General features: G+C 55.0%; 1 protein-coding gene across 1 annotated transcript in view; it reads right to left on the reverse strand.

Moving 5' to 3' along the window:
• Positions 1-23,829, reverse strand: part of LOC140399440 (plasma membrane calcium-transporting ATPase 3-like) — a 412,738-nt gene that overhangs the window by 9,824 nt on the left and 379,085 nt on the right. The window contains 1 exon segment of the mRNA XM_072489018.1: positions 17,195-17,406. Coding sequence (XP_072345119.1) covers positions 17,195-17,406 — 212 coding nt within the window.

The following is a 23,829-nucleotide window of genomic DNA, read 5'->3' on the forward strand; positions in this document are numbered from 1 at the left end:
GTGGGGAATACTCAAAAAACCGCGTCAGTCACATCATTGTATCTATCTGCTGGGCACTGCTCGGTATGTTGTCTTTGTGATACATCGATGTAAGGATCCCCATGTTTAAACCTTGCCTGCCCTGCGTAATCGTCCTTTTTGCTATTTTTCATCGATTCCACAATTCTGCAGACTTTTGTTTTCAACTGGAATAACCCAGTCCAAGGTGCTATTTTTAATCCACCCGCCCTGCACATCTTTGGGTCGTGGGGGGGCGAATCCCACGCAGACGCGGGAGAATGTGCCAACCCCCGCGGACAGCGACCCAGGGCCGGGATTCGAACCCAGGACCTCAGCGCTGCAGTCCCAGTGCTAACCACCGCGCTGCCATGCCGCCTTAGGTCTCGGGTGCTATTTGAACTGGGTTGAGGACCCCCCCCCCCCCCCCTCAGTGCAGTGCGCTACGTGGCATAGTCCATTGATGTCACGTTTTTATGGACTTGGCTAGCAGCCCATCAGTTCTTTTGAAGTCCCGGGACATGTGCGGTTTTTGACTGTTGATTAGAAGGGAGCTTCAGAAGATTCTGGAAGAAGGATAGCCGACTCCATTTTGACGTCGGTTCTGTTTTAGCCAGGAGGGGGAAGTGGTGACTCTATCAGCATAGGCTGGCGATTAAAGCATTCTCCAGCCAGGCCTGTAAAAGGTTAACCTCTGCTTGAAGGCAGAGGAAGGCACAGTGCTGGTAGCTCTCTGTCCTGATACCTCTTAAGATCTAGAAGCAAAGGCCTTTATCTTTCTCTCTACCCTGCAGCCAATAAACCGGCACAAAGGCCAGGCAAGCGGTTGAGAGGCGGAGTGGTCAGAGAACCTTTTTTAAACTCCCAGGCAGAGACTTTAATTCTTCTCAGTGAGGCTGGAAGCCAGTCTGGTGGAGGTCAGTAATGTGAAAGTGACTCCCCAGAGAGAGTTATGCAGCCTGCCCTTGCATGCCCGGGCAGCACGGTAGCACAAGTGGATAGCACTGTGGCTTCACAGCGCCAGGGTCCCAGGTTTGATTCCCCACCGGGTCACTGTGTGTACGGAGTCTGCACGTTCTCCCCGTGCCTGCGTGGGTTTCCTCCGGGTGCTCCGGTTTCCGCCCACAGTCCAAAGACGTGCAGGTTAGGTGGATTGTCCATGATAAAATTGCCCTTAGTGACCAAAAAGGTTAGGAGGGGTTATTGGATTATGGGGATAGGGTGGAAGTGAGTGCTTAAGTGGGTCGGTGCTGACTCGATGGGCCGAATGGCCTCCTTCTGCACTGTACGTTCTATGTTCTATCGGAAGGCAGTAATCAGGAGAACCAGACTAACTAGTGATTGCAACACTCAGTGTCAGGAAGATAGCTGACTACAAAGACTTCAACCTCTGCAGCAAAGATCCATCTCATGCCCTTTTGATTCCCATTATTTTGATCCTTCACTACCCCCACTGTGTGTCTCTTGTGTAAATGTGGGTGGAGGGTGGGACGAGGTTAGGGGAATAATTAGATTAGCAGGACGTTGTTCGATTATCGCCATGACAAATTTATCTGTTCCCTTGGTGTAAATAAACAGTTCCTTCACGTTTTACTTACAAATCTGGTGCCTAGAAGTTATTGGAGCAATGGAGGATCACGAACCCCAAACATGTTACACAAATCATTGGTTAATTCACTTATACTGGGACTCCAGGGCCCGCTGGGCTAGATTTGACCGCATACCTGCCCAGGATGTCATAACACAGGATTTACAACCCCAGAAACAATTTATTCAGCCCCACAGATCCATGTCGGTGTTCCTGGCTCACACCAGCCTCCTCCTCCATACCCCACCTCCTTCATTTTCCCCTCCTGTTTATCCAGTTTCCACCCTCCCCCTTAAACACGTTGACACGATTAAGCTCAACAACTCCCCATGGGAGTGTGTTCCACATTCTCCCCATTCCCCGTGGGAGCGAGTTCCACATGTTCCCCACTCCCCGTGGGAGCGAGTTCCACATGTTCCCCACTCCCCGTGGGAGCGAGTTCCACATTCCCCCCGCTCCCCATGGGAGTGAGTCCCACATTCTCCCCACACCCCATGGGACCGAGTCCCACATTTTCCCCACTCCCCATGGGAGCGAGTCCCACATTCTCCCCACTCCCCATGGGAGCAGGTTCCACATTCTCCCCACTCCCTGTGGGATCGAGTTCCCCATTTTCCCCACTCCCCGTGGGATCGAGTTCCACATTCCCCCCCGCTCTCCATGGGAGTGAGTCCCACATTCTCCCCACACCCCATGGGAGCGAGTCCCACATTTTCCCCACTCCCCATGGGAGCGAGTCCCACATTCTCCACGCTCCCTGTGGGAGCGAGTTCCATGTTCTCCCCACTCCCGTTGGGAGTGGGTTCCACATTCTCCCCACTCCCCCTGGGAGCATGTCCCACATTTTCCCCACTCCCCGTGGGAGCGAGTTCCACATTCTCCCCACTCCCCGTGAGAGTGATTCCCACATTCTCCCCACACCCCTGGGAGCAAGTCCCACATTTTCCCCACTCCCCGTGGGAGCGAGTTCCACATTCTCCCCACTCCCCGTGAGAGTGATACCCACATTCTCCCCGTGGGAGTGATTCCCACATTCTCCCCACTCCCCTGGGAGCAAGTTCCACATTCTCCCCACTCCCCGTGGAAGTGTTTCCCACATTCTCCCCACTCCCCGTGGGAGCGAGTCCCACATTCTCCCCACTCCCCGTCGGAGCGAGTCCCACATTCTCCCCACTCCCCATGGGAGCGAGTCCCACATTCTCCCCACTCCCCATGGGAGCGAGTCCCACATTCTCCCCACTCCCCGTGGGAGCGAGTCCCACATTCTCCCAACGGGAGCGAGGCCCACATTCTCCCCACTCCCCGTGGGAGCGAGTGTCGCATTCTCCCCACTCCCATGGGAGTGAGTCCCACATTCTCCCCACTCCCCGTGGGAGCGAATCCCACATTCTCCCCACTCCCCATGGGAGCGAGTCCCACAACCTCCCCACTACCCGTGGGAGTGAGTCCCACATTCTCCCCACTCCCCGTGGGAGCGAGTTCCACATTCTCCCCACTGCCCGTGGGAGCGAGTCCCACATTCTCCCCACTCCCCGTTGGAGCGCGTCCCACATTCTCCCCACTCCCCGTTGGAGCGCGTCCCACATTCTCCCCACTCCCCGTGGTAGCGAATCCCACATTCTCCCCACTGCCCGTGGGAGCGAGTCCCACATTCTCCCCGCTCCCCGTGGGAGCGAGTTCCACATTCTCCCCACTCCCCGTGGGAGTGAGTCCCACATTCTCCCCACTCCCCGTGGGAGCGAGTTCCACATTCTCCGCACTCCCTGTGGGAGCGAGTCCCACATTCTCCCAACGGGAGAGAGACCCACATTCTCCCCAATCCCTGTGGGAGCGAGTCCCACATTCTCCCCACTCCCCGTGAGAGCAAGTTCCACATTCTCCCTACTCCCCGTGGGAGCGAATCCCACATTCTCCCCACTCCCCATGGGAGCAAGTCCCACATTCTCCCCACTCCCCGTGGGAGCGCGTCCCACATTCTCCCCACTCCCCGTGGGATCGAGTCGCACATTCTCCCCACTCCCCGTGAGAGCAAGTTCCACATTCTCCCTACTCCCCGTGGGAGCGAATCCCACATTCTCCCCACTCCCCATGGGAGCAGGTTCCACATTCTCCCCACTCCCCGTGGGATCGAGTTCCCCATTTTCCCCCCTCCCCATGGGAGCGAGTTCCACATTCCCCCCGCTCTCCATGGGAGTGAGTCCCACATTCTCCCCACACCCCATGGGAGCGAGTCCCACATTTTCCCCACTCCCCATGGGAGCGAGTCCCACATTCTCCACGCTGCCTGTGGGAGCGAGTTCCACATTCTCCGCACTCCCTGTGGGAGCGAGTCCCACATTCTCCCAACAGGAGCGAGACCCACATTCTCCCCACTCCCTGTGGGAGCGAGCCCCACATTCTCCCCACTCCCCGTGAGAGCAAGTTCCACATTCTTCCTACTCCCCGTGGGAGCGAATCCCACATTCTCCCCACTCCCCATGGGAGCGAGTCCCACATTCTCCCCATTCCCCGTGGGAGCGCGTCACACATTCTCTCCACTCCTCGTGGGAGCGCGTCCCACATTCTCCCCACTCCCCGTGGTAGCGAATCCCACATTCTCCCCACTGCCCGTGTGAGCGAGTCCCACATTCTCCCCATTCCCCGTGGGAGCGCGTCACACATTCTCTCCACTCCTCGTGGGAGCGCGTCCCACATTCTCCCCACTCCCCGTGGGAGTGAGTTCCACATTCTCCCCACTCCCCATGGGAGTGAGTCCCACATTCTCCCCACTCCCCGTGGGAGCGAGTTCCACATTCTCCGCACTCCCTGTGGGAGCGAGTCCCACATTCTCCCAACGGGAGCGAGTTCCACATTCTCCCCACTCCCCGTGGGAGTGAGTCCCACATTCTCCCCACTCCCCGTGGGAGCGAGTCCCACATTCTCCCCACTCCCCGTGGGAGTGAGTCCCACATTCTACCCACTCCCCGTGAGAGCAAGTTCCACATTCTCCCTACTCCCCGTGGGAGCTAATCCCACATTCTCCCCACTCCCCATGGGAGCAGGTTCCACATTCTCCCCACTCCCCGTGGGATCGAGTTCCCCATTTTCCCCCCTCCCCGTGGGAGCGAGTTCCACATTCCCCCCGCTCTCCATGGGAGTGAGTCCCACATTCTCCCCACACCCCATGGGAGCGAGTCCCACATTTTCCCCACTTCCCATGGGAGCGAGTCCCACATTCTCCACGCTCCCTGTGGGAGCGAGTTCCTTATTCTCCCCACTCCCGCTGGGAGTGGGTTCCACATTCTCCCCACTCCCCCTGGGAGCATGTCCCACATTTTCCCCACTCCCCATGGGAACGAGTTCCACATTCTCCCCACTCCCCGTGAGAGTGATTCCCACATTCTCCCCGTGGGAGTGATTCCCACATTCTCCCCACTCCCCTGGGAGCAAGTCCCACATTCTCCACGCTCCCCATGGGAGCGAGTTCCACATTCTCCCCACTCCCCGTGGGTGCAAGTTCCACATACCCCCCACTCCCCGTGGGAGCGAGTTCCACATTCTCCCCACTCCCTGTGGGAGCGAGTCCCACATTCTCCCAACGGGAGCGAGTCCCACATTCTCCCCACTCCCCGTGGGAGCAAGTTCCACATTCTCATCACTCCCCGTGGGTGCAAGTTCCACATACCCCCCACTCCCCGTGGGAGCGAGTTCCACATTCTCCCCACTCCCTGTGGGAGCGAGTCCCACATTCTCCCAACGGGAGCGAGTCCCACATTCTCCCCACTCCCCGTGGGAGCAAGTTCCACATTCTCCCCACTCCCCGTGGGTGCAAGTTCCACATACCCCCCACTCCCCGTGGGAGCGAGTTCCACATTCTCACGACTCCCTGTGGGAGCGAGTCCCACATTCTCCCAACGGGAGCGAGTCCCACATTCTCCCCACTCCCCGTGGGAGCAAGTTCCACATTCTCCCCACTTCCCGTGGGAGTGATTCCCACATTCTCCACACTCCCCGTGGGAGCGAGTGTCGCATTCTCCCCACTCCCCGTGGGAGTGAGTCCCACATTCTCCACACTCCCCGTGGGAGCGAGTTCCACATTCTCCTCACTCCCCGTGAGAGCAAGTTCCACATTCTTCCTACTCCCCGTGGGAGCGAATCCCACATTCTCCCCACCACCCATGGGAGCGAGTCCCACAACCTCCCCACTACCCGTGGGAGCGAGTCCCACAATCTCCCCACTCCCCGTGGGAGCGCGTCCCACATTCTCCCCACTCCCCGTGGGAGCGAGTCTCACATTCTCCCCACTCACCGTGGGAGCGAGTTCCACATTCTCCCCACTCCCCGCGGGAGCGAGTCCCACATTCTCCCCACTCCCCGTGGTAGCGAGTCCCACATTCTCCCCACTGCCCGTGGGAGCGAGTTCCACATTCTCCCCGCTCCCCGTGGGAGCGAGTTCCACATTCTCCCCACTCCCCGTGGGAGCGCGTCCCACATTCTCCCCACTCCCTGTGGGAGCGAGTCCCACATTCTCCCCACTTCCCGTGGGAGCGAGTCACACATTCTACCAACACCCCATGGAAGCGAATTCCACATTCTCCACACTCCCCGTGGGAGCGAGTGCCGCATTCTCCCTACTCCCCATGGGAGCGAGTCCCACACCCTCCCCACTACCCGTGGGAGCAAGTCCCACATTCTCCCCACTCCCCGTGGGAGCGCGTCCCACATTCTCCCCACTCCCTGTGGGAGCGAGTCCCACATTCTCCCCACTTCCCGTGGGAGCGAGTCACACATTCTACCTACACCCCATGGAAGCGAATTCCACATTCTCCACACTCCCCGTGGGAGCGAGTGCCGCATTCTCCCTACTCCCCGTGGCAGCGAGTCCCACATTCTCACCACTCCCCGTGGGGTTGAGTCCCACATTCTACCTACACCCCGTGGAAGCGAGTTCCACCTTCTCCCCACTCCCCATGGAAGCGAGTTCCACATTCTCCCCACTTCCCCTGGGAGTGAGTCCCTCATTTTCCCCACTCCCTGTGGGAGCGAATTCCACATTCTCCACGCTCCCCATGAGAGTGAGTCCCACATTCTACCTACACCCCGTGGAAGCGAGTTCCACCTTCTCCCCACTCCCCGTGGAAGCGAGTCCCACATTCTCCCCTCTTCCCCTGGGAGTGAGTCCCTCATTTTCCCCACTCCCCGTGGGAGCGAATTCCACATTCTCCACGCTCCCCATGAGAGTGATTCCCACATTCTCCCCACTCCCTATGGGAGCGAGTCCCACATTCTCCACGCTCCCCATGGGAGTGAGTCCCACATTCTCCCCACTCCCCGTGGGAGCGAGTCCCACATTCTCGACGTGGGAGCGCGTCCCACATTCTCCCCACTCCCCGTGGGAGCGCGTCCCACATTCTCCCCACTCCCCGTGGGGGTGAGTCCCACATTCTCCCCACTCCCTGTGGGAGTGAGCCCCACATTCTCCCCACTCCCCGTGGGAGCGAGTCCCACATTCTCCCCACTCCCCGTGGGAGCGAGTCCCACATTCTCGACGTGGGAGCGCGTCCCACATTCTCCCCACTCCCCGTGGGAGCGCGTCCCACATTCTCCCCACTCCCCGTGGGGGTGAGTCCCACATTCTCCCCACTCCCTGTGGGAGTGAGCCCCACATTCTCCCCACTCCCCGTGGGAGCGAGTCCCACATTCTCCCCACTCCCCGTGGGAGCGAGTCCCACATTCTCCCCACTCCCCGTGGGAGCGAGTCCCACATTCTCCCCACTCCCCGTGGGAGCGAGTCCCACATTCTCCCCACTTCCCTTGGGAGTGATTCCCACATTCTCCCCACTTCCCTTGGGAGTGATTCCCACATTCTCCCCACTGCCTGTGGGAGCGAGTCCCACATTCTCCCCACTCCCCGTGGGAGCGAGTCCCACATTCTCCCCACTCCCCATGGGAGCAAGTCCCACATTCTCCACGCTCCCCGTGGGAGCGAGTCACACATTCTCCCCACTCCCCATGGGAGCGAGTTCCACATTCTCCCCACTTCCCCTGGGAGCGAGTCCCACATTCTCCCCACTTCCCCTGGGAGTGAGTCCCTCATTTTCCCCACTCCCCGTGAGAGTGATTCCCACATTCTCCCCACTCCCCGTGGGAGCGAATGCCGCATTCTCCCTACTCCCCGTGGGAGCGAGTCCCACATTCTCCCCACTCCTGTGGGAGCAAGTCCCACATTCTCCCCACTCCCCGTGGGAGCGCGTCCCACATTCTCCCCACTCCCCGTGGGAGCGCGTCCCACATTCTCCCCACTCCCCGTGGTAGCGAGTCCCACATTCTCCCCAGTCCCCGTGGGAGCGAGTCTCACATTCTCCCAACGGGAGCGAGTTCCACATTCTCCCCACTCCCCGTGGGAATGATTCCCACATTCTCCCCACTCCCCGTGGGAGCGAGTCCCACATTCTCCCCACTCCCCGTGGGAGTGAGTCCCACATTCTCCCCGCTCCCCGTGGGAGCGAGTCCCACATTCTCCCCACTCCCCGTGGTAGCGAGTCCCACATTCTCCCCACTCCCTGTGGGAGCGAGTTCTACATTCTCCCCACTCCCTGTGGGAGCGAGTTCTACATTGCCCCACTCCCCGTGGGGGTGAGTGCCACATTCTCCCCACTCCCTGTGGGAGTGAGTCCCACATTCTCCACTCCCCGTGGGAGCGAGTCCCACATTCTCCCCACTCCCTGTGGGAGCGAGTTCCACATTCTCCCCACTTCCCGTGGGAGTGCTTCCCACATTCTCCCCACTGCCTGTGGGAGCGAGTCCCACATTCCTCCCACTCCCCGTGGGAGCAAGTCCCACATTCTCCACGCTCCCCGTGGGAGCGAGTCACACATTCTACCTACACCCCGTGGAAGTGAGTTCCACATTCTCCCCACTCCCCGTGGAAGCGAGTTCCACATTCTCCCCACTCCCCGTGGGAGCGAGTTCCACACTCTCCCCACTTCCCCTGGGAGTGAGTCCCTCATTTTCCCCACTCCCCGTGGGAGCGAATTCCACATTCTCCACGCTCCCCGTGAGAGTGATTCCCACATTCTCCCCACTCCCCGTGGGAGCGAATGCCGCATTCTCCCTACTCCCTGTGGGAGCGAGTCCCACATTCTCCCCACTCCTGTGGGAGCGAGTCCCACATTCTCCACGCTCCCCGTGGGAGCGAGTTCCACATTCTCCCCACTCCCAGTGGGGTTGAGTCCCACATTCTCCCCACTCCCCATGGGAGCGAGTTCCACAGTATTCCGAGTGGGATAGGGAGACCGGAAGTGTACACAGTATTCCGAGTGGGATATTGAGACCGGAACTGTGCACAGTATTCCGAGTGGGATAGGTAGACCGGAACTGTGCACAGTATTCCGAGTGGATTAGGGAGACTGGAACTGAGCACAGTATTCCGAGTGGGATATTGAGACCGGAACTGTGCACAGTATTCCGAGTGGGATAGGTAGACCGGAACTGTGCACAGTATTCCGAGTGGGATAGGTAGACCGGAACTGTGCACAGTATTCCGAGTGGGATAGGTAGACCGGAACTGTGCACAGTATTCTGAGTGGGCTATGGAGACGGGAACTGTGCGCAGTATTCCGAGTGGGATAGGGAGACCGGAATTGTGCACAGTATTCCGAGTGGGATAGGTAGACCGGAACTGTGCACAGTATTCTGAGTGGGCTATGGAGACGTTAACTGTGCGCAGTATTCCGAGTGGGATATCGAGCCCGGAACTGTGCACAGTATTCCGAGTGGGATATGGAGACCGGAAATGTGCACAGTATTCCGAGTGGGAGAGGCAGACCGGAACTGTGCACAGTATTCCAAGTGGGATAGGAAGGCCGGAACCGTGCGCAATATTCCGACTGGAATACAAGACCGAAACTTTGCATAGCATTCAAAGTGGGATAGGGAGACTGGAACTGTGCACAGTATTCCAAGTGGGATAGGGAGGCCGGAACTGTGCGCAATATTCCGACTGGGATACAAGACCGGAACTGTGCAAAGTATTCCGAGTGGGATAGAAGACAGAAACCCTGCCCAGTATTGTGTTACTACGACTCCCTGGTTTGATGCACAGCCTGTTTTCACTCCCTGTGCTCCGGAGACACAACAGAGGTGAATTAACCAATAATAATTTTAATAATTCCCGAAATCTTTGCCCCCCCGGCTGCCCAATAATTACAGTCACCAGGTTTGTGAGTTGAAACACAATTACTGTTTATTGATAACAAGATTAATGGTGAAATAATCAGCAGGCACAGTTGGTTAAATATTAATAAGCACCTAACTCCAACTCTAACGTGCCTCCCCCCATCCTCTATACACACACACAGAAGACAGACAAACATCGTGGAGGGAAGGGGGGAAAGAAAACGCAAATGGAGGATGTCATGTGAGAGTACCTTTAAGAAATGGGTGTTTACTATTGCAGTGATGTCAGAGAGTGGGTGGAGCTGGGTTGTCTGTCAGCTTTTTACTTTCGTTTTTGAGCAGGCTGCAGGGTGTGTTTTAGTTTTGTTTTCAGTGTTGGAGCTGAAGCCAGACAGAGCAGGTGTACTGTTAATCTCTCTGCCATGAAAAGACTATCTCTTGATCATTTGGTGGATTCAGAATTATAAATATTTTCAGACTTTAACCTGATGTGCTTCTGATAAAGGTTTTGTTTTAAGTCATATGGATGTTAAAAGGAAAGTTTAAAGGATTACTTAGTGTTGTATTCTTTGGGGGTTGTATTTGAATTGATGGTTGCTAAGATGTTCACTGTATTTTTTTAAAAGGTTAACTTGAGTTTATAGAATAAACATTGTTTTGCTTTAAAAAATACTTTTCCATTTCTGCTGTCCCACACCTGTAGAGTGGGCCGTGTGCTCCCCACACCACAATCTATTAAAGTTGTGGGGCAGGTGAACTCCATGATACACTTTGGAGTTCTCTAAACCCTGGCCCGTAACAAGGTTGAAAGAGTCTTTGCTTCAGACGTTGCAGGCTTTTTCCGCTGTACGTTTGGGGGATCACAGTCCTTGTTTTGGTGGCTGTACTCACAAGTTTCCTGGTGAGACAGAGTCCCTGTTTCGTCAGACCTTTCCCTCAGTTCATGGCCTGTCTCCAGGCCCTGTTTTTCAGAAATCGAACACCCAGAGGCTTATTGCAGAGAGAGGGGGTTAGCTGGATCTTTTTTGAGGAGGCTTAGTAGTGGTTTCTGGGCAGGGTTTGGCTGGATCTTTACCTCCGCTGCCAGAATCAAAAGTGAAACTGAAATGGGAACGTTGTGGCTCGGAAAGAACATTCTGGAGGGATAATATCCAGTCACTGCCTGTTGCCAGGAGGTGCACAGCCTCTTGGCTCATTCACCAGCCAAATCTATCAAACTGAGTCGCAGCCAATCTCTGACATTGGTGCACAATATAAATCACCACATCCTTCTAGATCCTTCCATTTGAATTAAGGGGGTTAGCACTGTTGCTTCACAGCGCCAGGGACCCGGATTCGATTCCCGGCTTGGGTCACTGTCTATGTGGAGTCTGCACGTTCTCCCCGTGTCTGGGTGGGTTTCCTCCGGGTGCTCCGGTTTCCTCCCACAAGTCCCGAAAGACGCGCTTGTTGGGTGAATTGGACATTCTGAATTCTCCCTCTGTGACCCGAACAGGCGCCGTAATGTGGCGACGAGGGGATTTTCACAGTAACTTCATTGCAGTGTTTTTTTAATAAACTTAGAGTACCCAATTATTATTATTTTTTCCAATTAAGGAGCAATTTAGCGCGGCCAATCCACCTAAGCTGCACATCTTTGGGTTGTGGGGGTGAAACCCACGCAGACACGGGGAGAATGTGCAAACTCCACACGGACAGTGACCCAGAGCCGGGATTCGAACCTGGGTCCTCGGCGCCGTAGGCAGCAGTGCTAACCACTGCGCCACGTGCCGCCATTGCAGTGTTAATGTAAGCCTACTTGTGACAATAACAATTATTATTAAAACCCTTTCTCTTCGGTTGCTATTTTCTCAAAAGCCCTAAAAAAGGTTTCCACTTCCTCCTCCATCGCATTTTGGGAGGGCCTGTATAAATTTAATCATATCGCCACCGGGTTCCATTCCTTTCCGGCAGCTGGCAACTAATTTCTCGTGTCTTAAGCTGGATGTCTTTCTCAAATTCCAACCCTCATTTCCGTCTCCATTTCTTCTGCTGCATCTCGATTTCCATCGTTTTAATTCCCTCTCATGCGCTAACTGCAACCAAACTCTCTCGAGCTCAGTATCCCATCAAAACATGTCCCTGATGCTACATTACCTCTGGGTTCACCTATCACACCCAAAGTTTTTGGCCCTCTCCCTCTCGCTCTGTCCCTCTCTGTCTTTCTTTCTCTCTTCTCTCTCTCACTCTCCCTCTCTCTCTGTCTCTCTCTCTCTCTCTCTCTGTCCCTCTCTGTCTTTCTTTCTCTCTTCTCTCTCTCTCTGTCCCTCTCTCTCTGTGCCTCTCTCTCTGTCCCTCTCTCTCTGTCCCTCTCTCTCTGTCCCTCTCTCTGTCTCTCATAGAATCATAGAATTTACCTGCAGAAGGAGGCCATTCTGTCTATCGGGTCCACCCTGACCCTTGGAAAGAGCACCCCAATTAAGCCCACACCTTCACCCTGTCATAATATCCACGCATGTATATGATGAGATGCAGACAGGCAGTGATTGACACACAGGATAACCAATGAACACACACGACACAGAACAACCAATCACCAGACAGGACACCACCACTGTAAAGCACACAGGGCATTAAGACCCTCCCTCGCTCTACAGGACACAGCTACTGAGATAGTCAGGGTGCACAAGCCAGTGAGCACCATCACCATGAGGTAGAGAGTTAGTCTGGACAAGCCAGTAGGAGGTTATCAGTTAGATTAATAGAGTGTCAACTCACAGCAAACTATGTACAGCAATCAGGAAGTTCAATCAAACAGTGTTGGACCATCTCCTGTGTCAGAAGCCTGTTTCTGGTTTCACTGCATCCAGTTGCGGTCAACGTTGAACCAACTTACTTAACACATCACGCCCTATCCCCATAACCCAGTAACCTCAGCTAACCTTTTGGACACTAAGGGGTAATTTAGCACGGCCAATCCACCTAAATCTGCACATCTTTGGACTGTGGGAGGAAACCGGAGCACCCGGAGGAAACCCACGCACACACGGGGAGAAGGTGCAAACTCCTCACGGTCACCCAAGGCCGGAATTGAACTCCTGTCCCTGAGAGGCAGCCGTACTAACCACTGTTCCACCGTCCAGCTCTGTCTCTCTCTCTCTTGGTCTCTGTCTCTCTCTCTCAGTCACTGTCTGTCTCTCTCTGTCGCTCCCTGTTTGTCTCTCTCTCTCTTTCTCTGTTTCTGTCTGTCTCTGCCTCTCTGTCTCTCCCTCTCTCTGTCTCTCACTTCATCTCACTCTGTCTCTCCATTTCTGTCTCTCTCTCTCTGTGCCTCTCTCTCTCTCTCCCTCTCTCTGTCTCTCTCTCTCTCTCTCTGTCTCTCTCTCTCTGTCTCTCTCTCTCTCTCTCCGTCTGTCTGTCTCGCTCTTTCTCTTCTCTCTCTGTCTCTTTCTGTTTCTCACTCTCTCTCTGTTTCTGTCTCTGTCTCTTCCTCTCTCCGTCTCTCATTCTTTCTCCTCTCTTGTCTCTTGTCTCTGTCTCTGTCTCTCTGTCTCTCTTCATCTCTCACTGTCTCTGTTTCTGACTCTCTCTGTCTCTCTCTCTCTCTGTCTCTGCCTCTACCTGTCTCAACAATTCTCCTTCCCTGTCTCTCTTCTGTCTCTCCTCTCTCTCTCCCTCCCTCTGTCTCTCTCTGTGTCTCACTCTCTCTCTCCTTGCCTCTCTCTATCTCTCTGTCTCACCCTTGTGGTAGTCACCACTGCTGTATATAGTACACATATGAGGTGTAATACGGTAAGGCTCCTGTACTACAGGTACGGGGGTAGATCCCTGCCTGTTGGCTCCGCCCAGTCGGCGGAGTATAAATGTGTGTGCACACCGAGCTGCAGCCATTTCGGCAGCAGCTGTAGGAGGCCACACATCTCTGCTTAATAAAGCCTCGATTACTCTCTACTCTCGTCTCGTTGTAATTGATAGTGCATCAACCTTCTCTCTCCGTCTCTCTCTGACTCTCTCTGCCTCTCTCTCTGTCTCTCCCTTTCTATCGATCTCTCTGTCTCACCCTCTGTCTATATCTCTCTCTGTCTCTGTCTCACCATCTCTCTCTGTGTCTCCCTCTCTCTCTGTCTCTCCCTCTGTCTGTCTGTCTCTCTCTCTGTCTCACTCTCTCTCTCTCTGTCTAACTCTCTCTCTCTCTGTGTCTCTCTCTCTGTCTCTTCCTCTCTCTCTGTCTCTCCCCCTCTCTCTCTCTATCTCTCTGTCTCTCTCTCTCTCCCTTTCTCTGTCTCACTCTCTCTCTCTGTCTCACTCTCTCTCTCTCTCTCTCTCTCTGTCTCACTCTGTCTCTCTCTGTCTCACTGTCTCTCTCTGTCTCCCTCTCTCTCTCTCTGTCTCACCCTCTCTCTGTCTCTCCCTCTCTCTGTCTCTCTGTCTCACTCTCTCTCTATCTCACCCTCTCTCTGTCTCACTCTCTCTCTCTGTCTCACTCTCTCTCTCTCTGTCTCTCTGTCTCACTCTCTGTCTCTGTCTCACTCTCTGTATCACACTCTCTCTCTGTCTCTCCCTCTCTCTCTCTGTCTCACTCTCTCTCTCTGTCTCACTCTCTCTCTCTCTCTCTCTGTCTCACTCTCTCTCTCTCTGTCTCTGTCTCACTCTCTCTGTCTGTCTCACTCTCTCTCTGTCTCTCACTCTCTGTCTCACCCTCTCTCTGTCTCACTCTCTCTCTGTCTCACTCTCTCTGTCTCACTCTCTCTCTCTGTCTCTCTCTCTCTCTCTGTCTCTCTCTCTCTGTCTCTCTGTCTCACTCTCTCTGTCTCACCCGCTCTCTGTCTCTCCCTCTGTCTCTGTCTCACTCTCTCTCTGTCTCTGTCTCACTCTCTCTGTCTGTCTCACTCTCTCTGTCTCTCACTCTCTGTCTCACTCACTCTCTCTGTCTCTCTCTCTCTCTGTCTCACTCTCTCTCTCTGTCTCTCTCTCACTCTGTCTGTCTCTGTCTCACTCTCTCTCTCTGCCTCTCTGTCTCTCTTTGTCTCTGTCTGCCTCGCTCTCTCTCTGTCCCTCTCTATGTCTCTCTCTCTCTGTCTCACTCTCTCTATGTCTCTCTCTCTCTCTCTGTCTCACTCTCTCTCTGTGTCTCTCTCTCTCTATGTCTCTCTCTCTCTCTCTGTCTCACTGTCTCTCTCTGTCTCTCTCTCTCTCTGTCTCACCCTCTCTCTGTCTCTCTCTCTCTCTGTCTCTCTCTCTCTGTCTCACTCTCTCTCTCTGTCTCACTCTTTCTCTGTCTCTCTGTCTCACTCTCTCTCTCTGTCTCTCTCTCTGTCTCTCTCTCTCTCTGTCTCTCCCTCTCTCTCTCTGTCTCACTCTCTCTCTGTCACACTCTCCCTCTCTGTCTCACTCTCTCTCTCTCTGTCTCTCTGTCTCACTCTCTCTCTCGGTCTCTCTCTCTCTCTGTCTCTCTCTCTGTCTCTCTCTCTCTGTCTCTCTCTCTCTGTCTCACTCTCTCTCTCTATTTCTCTCCCTCTCTCTCTGTCTCACTCTCCCTGTCTCTCCCTGTCTCTCTCTGTCTCACTCTCTCTCTCTCTGTCTCACTCTCTCTCCCTGTCTCACTCTCACTCTCTGTCTCTGTCTCTCTGTCTCACCCTCTCTCTCTCTCTGTCTCACCCTCTCTCTGTCTCTCTCTCTCTCTCTGTCTCACTCTCTCTCTCTGTCTGTCTCACTCTCTCTCTGTCTCACTCTGTCTCTCACTCTCTGTCTCACTCTCTCTGTCTCACTGTCTCTCACCCTCTCGCTGTCTGTCTCACTCTCTCTCTCTCTCTCCGTTTCTCTCTCTCACTCTCTGTCACTCCCTCTCTCTCTGCCTCACTGTCTCTCACTCTCTGTCTCACTCTGTCTGTCTCACTCTCTCTGTCTGTCTCACTGTCTCTCACTCTCTGTCTGTGTCACTCTCTCTCTGTCTCTCTCACTCTCTCCGTTTCACTCTCTCTATGTCTCGCTCTCTCTCTCTCTGTCTCACTCTCTCTGTCTCACTCTCACTCTCTCTGTCTCTCTCTCTCTGTCTCTCTCTGTCTCTCTCTCTCTGTCTCACTCTCTCTGTCTCTCTCTGTCTGTCTCTCTCTGTCTCACTTTCACTCTCTCCGTCTCTCTCTCTCCGTCTCTCTCTCTCCGTCTCTCTCTCTCCGTCTCTCTCTCTCCGTCAGTCTCTCTCTGTCTCTCTCTCTCTCTCTGTCTCTCTCTCTCTGTCTCACTCTCTCTCTCTGCCTCTCTGTCTCTCTTTGTCTCTGTCTGCCTAGCTCTCTCTCTGCCCCTCTCTATGTCTCTTTCTCTCTGTCTCACTCTCTCTATGTCTCTCTCTCTCTCTGTCTCACTCTCTCTCTCTCTCTCTGTCTCACTGTCTCTCTCTGTCTCACTCTCTCTCTCTCTGTCTCACCCTCTCTCTGTCTCTCCCTCTCTCTCTCTCTCTCTGTCTCACTCTCTCTCTGTCTCTCCCTCTCTCTCTGTCTCACTCTCTCGCTCTGTCTCTCCCTGTCTCTCTCTGTCTCACTCTCTCTGTCTCACTTTCACTCTCTGTCTCTGTCTCTCTCTCTCTCTCTGTCTCACTCTCTCTCTCTGTCTCACTCTCTCTCTCTGTCTCTCTCTCTCTCTCTCTCTGTCTCACTCTCTCTCTCTGTCTCACTCTCTCTCTCTCTCTGTCTCACTCTCTCTCTCTCTCTCTGTCTCTCTCTGTCTCTCACTCTCTGTCTCACTCTCTCTGTCTCATGTCTCTCACCCTCTCTCTGTCTGTCTCACTCTCTCTCTCTCACTCTCTCTCCATTTCTCTCTCTCACTCTCTGTCACTCTCTCTCTCTCTGCCTCACTGTCTCTCTGTCTCTCTCTCTCTCTGTCTCACTCTCTCTATGTCTCACTCTCTCTCTCTGCCACTCTGTCTCTCTTTGTCTCTGTCTGCCTAGCTCTCTCTCTGTCCCTCTCTATGTCTCTTTCTCTCTGTCTCACTCTCTCTCTGTCTCACTCTCTCTCTGTCTCTTTCTCTCTATCTCACTCTCTCTCTGTCTCACTCTCTCTCTGTCTCACTCTCTCTATGTCTCTCTCTCTCTGTCTCACTCTCTTTGTCTCACTATCTCTCTCTGTCTCACTCTCTCTATGTCTCAGTCTCTCTCTCTGCCACTCTGTCTCTCTTTGTCTCTGTCTGCCTAGCTCTCTCTCTGTCCCTCTCTATGTCTCTTTCTCTCTGTCTCACTCTCTCTATGTCTCTCTCTCACTCTGTCTCTCTGTCTCTCTCTCTCTCTCTCTCTCTGTCTCTCTCTCTGTCCCTCTCTATGTCTCTCTCTCTCTCTGTCTCACTCTCTATGTCTCTCTTTCTCTCTGTCTCTCTCTCGCTGTCTCTCTCTCTGTCTCTCTCTCTCTCTCTCTGTCTCACTCTCTCTCTCTGTCTCTCGCCCGCCCCGAACACCCCTCGACACACCCACGCCGTGCACTGACCTGGATTCCGAAGGTTCCCATGACGATAGAACAGAAGATGGGGTTGCTCTGGATTCCCTGGAAGACGTTGCGTTCACCGTGAATCTTGCGCGCGTTGATCTCGTTGAAAAGCTGCATCATGACGAATACATTGAAGATGATGGTGTAGTGTTCGGATGGCACAGAATGGAGGGCAGCATTCCGGCCACTGTCGATGCCGAAAAACCTTTCACCTGAGGGAAGGGGTGGAGGAGAAATCAAGAAGCGAACAGTCACAACCAGAAACACATCTCTCCCGCACTGCGGCGCTCCCTCAGCAATGACCCTCCGACAGGGCGGCGCTCCCTCAGCACTGACCCTCCGACAGTGCGGTGCTCCCTCAGTACTGACTCTCCGACAGTGCGGTGCTCCCTCAGCACTGACCCTCCGACAGTGCGGCGCTCCCTCAGCACTGACCCTCCGACAGTGCGGCGCTCCCTCAGTACTGACCCTCCGACAGTGCGGCGCTCCCTCAGCACTGACTCTCCGACAGTGCGGCGCTCCCTCAGTACTGACTCTCCGACAGTGCGGCGCTCCCTCAGTACTGACTCTCCGACAGTGCGGCGCTCCCTCAGGACTGACCCTCCGACAGTGCGGTGCTCCCTCAGCACTGACCCTCCGACAGTGCGGCGCTCCCTCAGTACTGACTCTCCGACAGTGCGGCGCTCCCTCAGCACTGACCCTCTGACAGTGCGGTGCTCCCTCAGCACTGACCCTCCGACAGTGCGGCGCTCCCTCAGTCCTGACCCTCTGACAGTGCGGCGCTCCCTCAGCACTGACCCTCTGACAGTGCGGCGCTCCCTCAGCACTGACCCTGAGACAGTGCGGCGCTCCCACAGCACTGACCCTCTGACAGTGCGGTGCTCCCTCAGCACTGACCCTCCGACAGTGCGGCGCTCCCTCAGCACTGACCCTCCGACAGTGCGGCGCTCCCTCAGCACTGACCCTCTGACACTGCGGCGCTCCCTCAGCACTGACCCTCCGACAGTGTGGCGCTCCCTCAGTACTGACCCTCTGACAGTGCGGCGCTCCCTCAGTACTGACCCCACCGACAGTGCGGCGCTCCATCAGTACTGACTCTCCGACAGTGCGGCGCTCCCTCAGCAATGACCCTCCGACAGTGCGGCGCTCCCTCAGCAATGACCCTCCGACAGTGAGGCACTCCCTCAGTACTGACTCTCCGACAGTGCGGCACTCCCTCAGTACTGACTCTCCGATAGTGCGGCACTCCCTCGGCACTGACCATCCGACAGTGCGGCACTCCCTCAGCACTGACCCTCTGACAGTGCGGCGCTCCCTCAGTTCTGACTCTCCGACAGTGCGGCGCTCCCTCAGCACTGAACCTCGGACAGTGCGGCACTCCCTCAGCACTGACCCTCCTACAGTGTGGCGCTCCCTCAGCACTGACTCTCCGACAGTGCGGCACTCCCTCAGCACTGACCCTCCGACAGTGCGGCGCTCCCTCAGTACTGACTCTCCGACAGTGCGGCGCTCCCTCAGCACTGACCCTCCGACAGTGCGGCGCTCCCCCAGTACTGACTCTCCGACAGTGCGGTGCTCCCTCAACCTAGAATTCTCCGACAGTGCGGCGCTCCCTCAGCACTGAACCTCTGACAGTGCGGCACTCCCTCAGTACTGACTCTCCGACAGTGCGGCACGCCCTCAGTACTAACTCTCCGAAAGTGCGGCGCTCCCTCAGCCCTGACTCTCAGACAGTGCGGCACGCCCTCAGTACTAACTCTCCGAAAGTGCGGCGCTCCCTCAGCACTGACTCTCAGACAGTGCGGCGCTCCCTCAGCACTGACTCTCAGACAGTGCGGCGCTCCCTCAGCACTGACCCTCCGACAGTGCGGCGCTCCCTCAGCACTGACCCTCCGACAGTGCGGCGCTCCCTCAGCACTGACCCTCCGACAGTGCGGCGCTCCCTCAGCACTGACACTCCCACAGTGCGATGCTCCCTCAGCACTGACCCTCCGACAGTGCGGCGCTCCCTCAGCGCTGACTCTCCGATAGTGCGGCGCTCCCTCAGCGCTGACTCTCCGATAGTGCGGCGCTCCCTCAGCACTGATCCTCCGACAGTGCGGCGCTCCCTCAGCACTGACCCTGCGACAGTGCGGCGCTCCCTCAGCTCTGACCCTCCGACAGTGCGGCACTCCCTCAGCACTGACACTCTCACAGTGCGGCGCTCCCTCAGCACTGACCCTCCGACAGTGCGGCGCTCCCTCAGCACTGACCCTCTGACAGTGCGACACACCTTGTGCACTGACCCTCGAACAATATGTGTTTCCCTCAATACAGATTCTTGGACAGTAAGCATCTGCCTCACTACGGACCATGTGACAGAGCAGCACTCACTCAGTATTGGCCCTCACTGTGGAATGGGGCCACTGTAGAGGGAGCTTCACTCTGTATCTAACCCCATGCTGTACCTGTCCTGGGAGTGTTTGATGGGGACTGTGTAGAGGGAGCTTTACTCTGTATCTAACCTCGTGCTGTACCTGTCCTGGGAGTGTTTGATGGGGACAGTGCAGAGGGAGCTTTAATCTGTATCTAACCCCGTGCTGTACCTGTCCTGGGAGTGTTTGATGGGGACAGTGTAGAGGGAGCTTTACTCTGTATCTAACCCTGTGCTGTACCTGTGCTGGGAGTGTTTGATGGGGACAGTGTAGAGGGAGCTGTACTCTGTATCTAACCCCGTGCTGTACCTGTCCTGGGAGTGTTTGATGTGGACAGTGTAGAGGGAGCTTTACTCTGTCTCTAACCCCGTGCTGTACCTGTCCTGGGAGTGTTTGATGGGGGCAGTGTAGAGGGAGCTTTACTCTGTATCTAACCCCGTGCTGTACCTGTCCTGGGAGTGTTTGTTGGGGACAGTGTAGAGGGAGCTTTACTCTGTATCTAACCCCGTGCTGTACCTGTCCTGGGAGTGTTTGATGGGGACAGTGTAGAGGGAGCTTTACTCTGTATCTAACCCTGTGCTGTACCTGTGCTGGGAGTGTTTGATGGGGACAGTGTAGAGGGAGCTGTACTCTGTATCTAACCCCGTGCTGTACCTGTCCTGGGAGTGTTTGATGGGGACAGTGTAGAGTGAGCTTTACTCTGTATCTAACCCCGTGCTGTACCTGTCCTGGGAGTGTTTGTTGGGGACAGTGTAGAGGGAGCTTTACTCTGTATCTAACCCCGTGCTGTACCTGTCCTGGGAGTGTTTGATGGGGACAGTGTAGAGGGAGCTTTACTCTGTATCTAACCCTGTGCTGTACCTGTGCTGGGAGTGTTTGATGGGGACAGTGTAGAGGGAGCTGTACTCTGTATCTAACCCCGTGCTGTACCTGTCCTGGGAGTGTTTGATGGGGACAGTGTAGAGTGAGCTTTACTCTGTATCTAACCCCGTGCTGTACCTGTCCTGGGAATGTTTGATGGGAACAGTGTAGAGGGGGCTTTACTCTGTATCTAACTCCGTGCTGTACCTGTCCTGGGAGTGTTTGATGGGGACAGTGTTGAGGGAGCTTTACTCTGTATCTAACCCCGTGCTGTACCTGTCCTGGGAGTGTTTGATGGGGACAGTGTAGAGGGAGCTTTACTCTGTATCTAACCCCGTGCTGTACCTGTCCTGGGAGTGTTTGATGGGGATAGTGTAGACGGGGCTTTACTCTGTATCTAACTCCGTGCTGTCCCTGTCCTGGGAGTGTTTGATGGGGACAGTGTTGAGGGAGATTTACTCTGTATCTAACCCCGTGCTGTACCTGTCCTGGGAGTGTTTGATGGGGACAGTGTAGAGGGAGCTTTACTCTGTATCTAACCCCGTGCTGTACCTCTCCTGGGAGTGTTTGATGGGGACAGTGTCGAGGGAGCTTTACTCTGTATCTAACCCCGTGCTGTACCTGTCCAGGGAGTGTTTGATGGTGACAGTGTAGAGGGAGCTTTACTCTGAATCTAACCCCGTGCTGTACCTGTCCTGGGAGTGTTTGATGGGGACAGTGTTGAGGGAGATTTACTCTGTATCTAACCCGGTGCTGTACCTGTCCTGGGAGTGTTTGATGGGGACAGTGTAGAGGGAGCTTTACTATGTATCTAACTCCGTGCTGTACCTGTCCTGGGAGTGTTTGATGGGGACAGTGTCGAGTGAGCTTTACTCTGTATCTAACCCCGTGCTGTACCTGTCCAGGGAGTGTTTGATGGTGACAGTGTAGAGGGAGCTTTACTCTGTATCTAACCCCGTGCTGTACCTGTCCTGGGAGTGTTTGATGGGGATAGTGTAGAGGGAGCTTTACTCTGTATCTAACTCCGTGCTGTACCTGTCCTGGGAGTGTTTGATGGGGACAGTGTAGAGGGAGCTTTACTCTGTATCTAACTCCGTGCTGTACCTGTCCTGGGAGTGTTTGATGGGGACAGTGTTGAGGGAGCTTTACTCTGTATCTAACTCCGTGCTGTACCTGTCCTGGGAGTGTTTGATGGGGACAGTGTCGAGGGAGCTTTACTCTGTATCTAACCCCGTGCTGTACCTGTCCAGGGAGTGTTTGATGGGGACAGTGTAGAGGGAGCTTTACTCTGTATCTAACCCCGTGCTGTACCTGTCCTGGGAGTGTTTGATGGGGACAGTGTAGAGGGAGCTTTACTCTGTATCTAACCCCGTGCTGTACCTGTCCCGGGAGTGTTTGATGGGGACAGTATAGAGGGAGCTTTACTCTGTATCGAACCCCGGGCTGTACCTGTCCTGGGAGTGTTTGATGGGGACAGTGTAGAGGGAGCTTTACTCTGTATCGAACCCCGTGCTGTACCTGTCCTGGGAGTGTTTGATGGGGACAGTGTAGAGGGAGCTTTACTCTGTATCGAACCCCGTGCTGTACCTGTCCCGGGAGTGTTTGATGGGCACAGTGTAGAGGGAGCTTTACTCTGTATCGAACCCCGTGCTGTACCTATCCTGGGAGTGTTTGATGGGGACAGTGTAGAGGGAGCTTTACTCTGTATCGAACCCCGGGCTGTACCTGTCCTGGGAGTGTTTGATGGGGACAGTGTAGAGGGAGCTTTACTCTGTATCTAACTCTGTGCTGTACCTGTTCTGGGAGTGTTTGATGGGGACAGTGTAGAGGGAGCTTTACTCTGTATCTAACCCCGTGCTGTACCTGTCCTGGGTGTGTTTGATGGGGACAGTGTAGAGGGAGCTTTACTCTGTATCTAACTCTGTGCTGTACCTGTTCTGGGAGTGTTTGATGGGGACAGTGTAGAGGGAGCTTTACTCTGTATCTAACCCCGTGCTGCACCTGTCCTGGATGTGTTTGATGGGGACAGTGTAGAGGGAGCTTTACTCTGTATCTAACGCTGTGCTGTACCTGTCCTGGGCGTGTTTGATGGGGAGAGTGTAGAGGGAGCTTTACTCTGTTTCTAACCCCGTGCTGTACCTGTCCTGGGAGTGTTTGATGGGGACAGTGTCGAGGAAGCTTTACTCTGTATCTAACCCCGTGTTGTACCTGTCCTGGGAGTGTTTGATGGGGACAGTGTAGAGGGAGCTTTACTCTGTATCTAACCCTGTGCTGTACCTGTCCTGGGAGTGTTTGATGGGGACAGTGTAGAGGGAGCTTTACTCTGTATCTAACCCCGTGCTGTCCCTGTCCTGGGAGTGTTCGATGGGGACAGTGTAGAGGGAGCTTTACTCTGTATCTAACCCCGTGCTGTACCTGTCCTGGGAGTGTTTGATGGGGGCAGTGTAGAGGGAGCTTTACTCTGTATCTAACCCCGTGCTGTACCTGTCCTGGGAGTGTTTGTTGGGGACAGTGTAGAGGGAGCTTTACTCTGTATCTAACCCCGTGCTGTACCTGTCCTGGGAGTGTTTGATGGGGACAGTGTAGAGGGAGCTTTACTCTGTATCTAACCCTGTGCTGTACCTGTGCTGGGAGTGTTTGATGGGGACAGTGTAGAGGGAGCTTTACTCTGCATCTAACACCGTGCTGTACCTGTGCTGGGAGTGTTTGATGGGGACAGTGTAGAGGGAGCTGTACTCTGTATCTAACCCCGTGCTGTACCTGTCCTGGGAGTGTTTGATGGGGACAGTGTAGAGTGAGCTTTACTCTGTATCTAACCCCGTGCTGTACCTGTCCTGGGAATGTTTGATGGGAACAGTGTAGAGGGGGCTTTACTCTGTATCTAACTCCGTGCTGTACCTGTCCTGGGAGTGTTTGATGGGGACAGTGTTGAGGGAGCTTTACTCTGTATCTAACCCCGTGCTGTACCTGTCCTGGGAGTGTTTGATGGGGACAGTGTAGAGGGAGCTTTACTCTGTATCTAACCCCGTGCTGTACCTGTCCTGGGAGTGTTTGATGGGGATAGTGTAGACGGGGCTTTACTCTGTATCTAACTCCGTGCTGTCCCTGTCCTGGGAGTGTTTGATGGGGACAGTGTTGAGGGAGATTTACTCTGTATCTAACCCCGTGCTGTACCTGTCCTGGGAGTGTTTGATGGGGACAGTGTAGAGGGAGCTTTACTCTGTATCTAACCCCGTGCTGTACCTCTCCTGGGAGTGTTTGATGGGGACAGTGTCGAGGGAGCTTTACTCTGTATCTAACCCCGTGCTGTACCTGTCCAGGGAGTGTTTGATGGTGACAGTGTAGAGGGAGCTTTACTCT

This window comes from Scyliorhinus torazame, chromosome 22, assembly GCF_047496885.1.
Source record: "Scyliorhinus torazame isolate Kashiwa2021f chromosome 22, sScyTor2.1, whole genome shotgun sequence".
Lineage (NCBI taxonomy): Eukaryota > Metazoa > Chordata > Chondrichthyes > Carcharhiniformes > Scyliorhinidae > Scyliorhinus > Scyliorhinus torazame.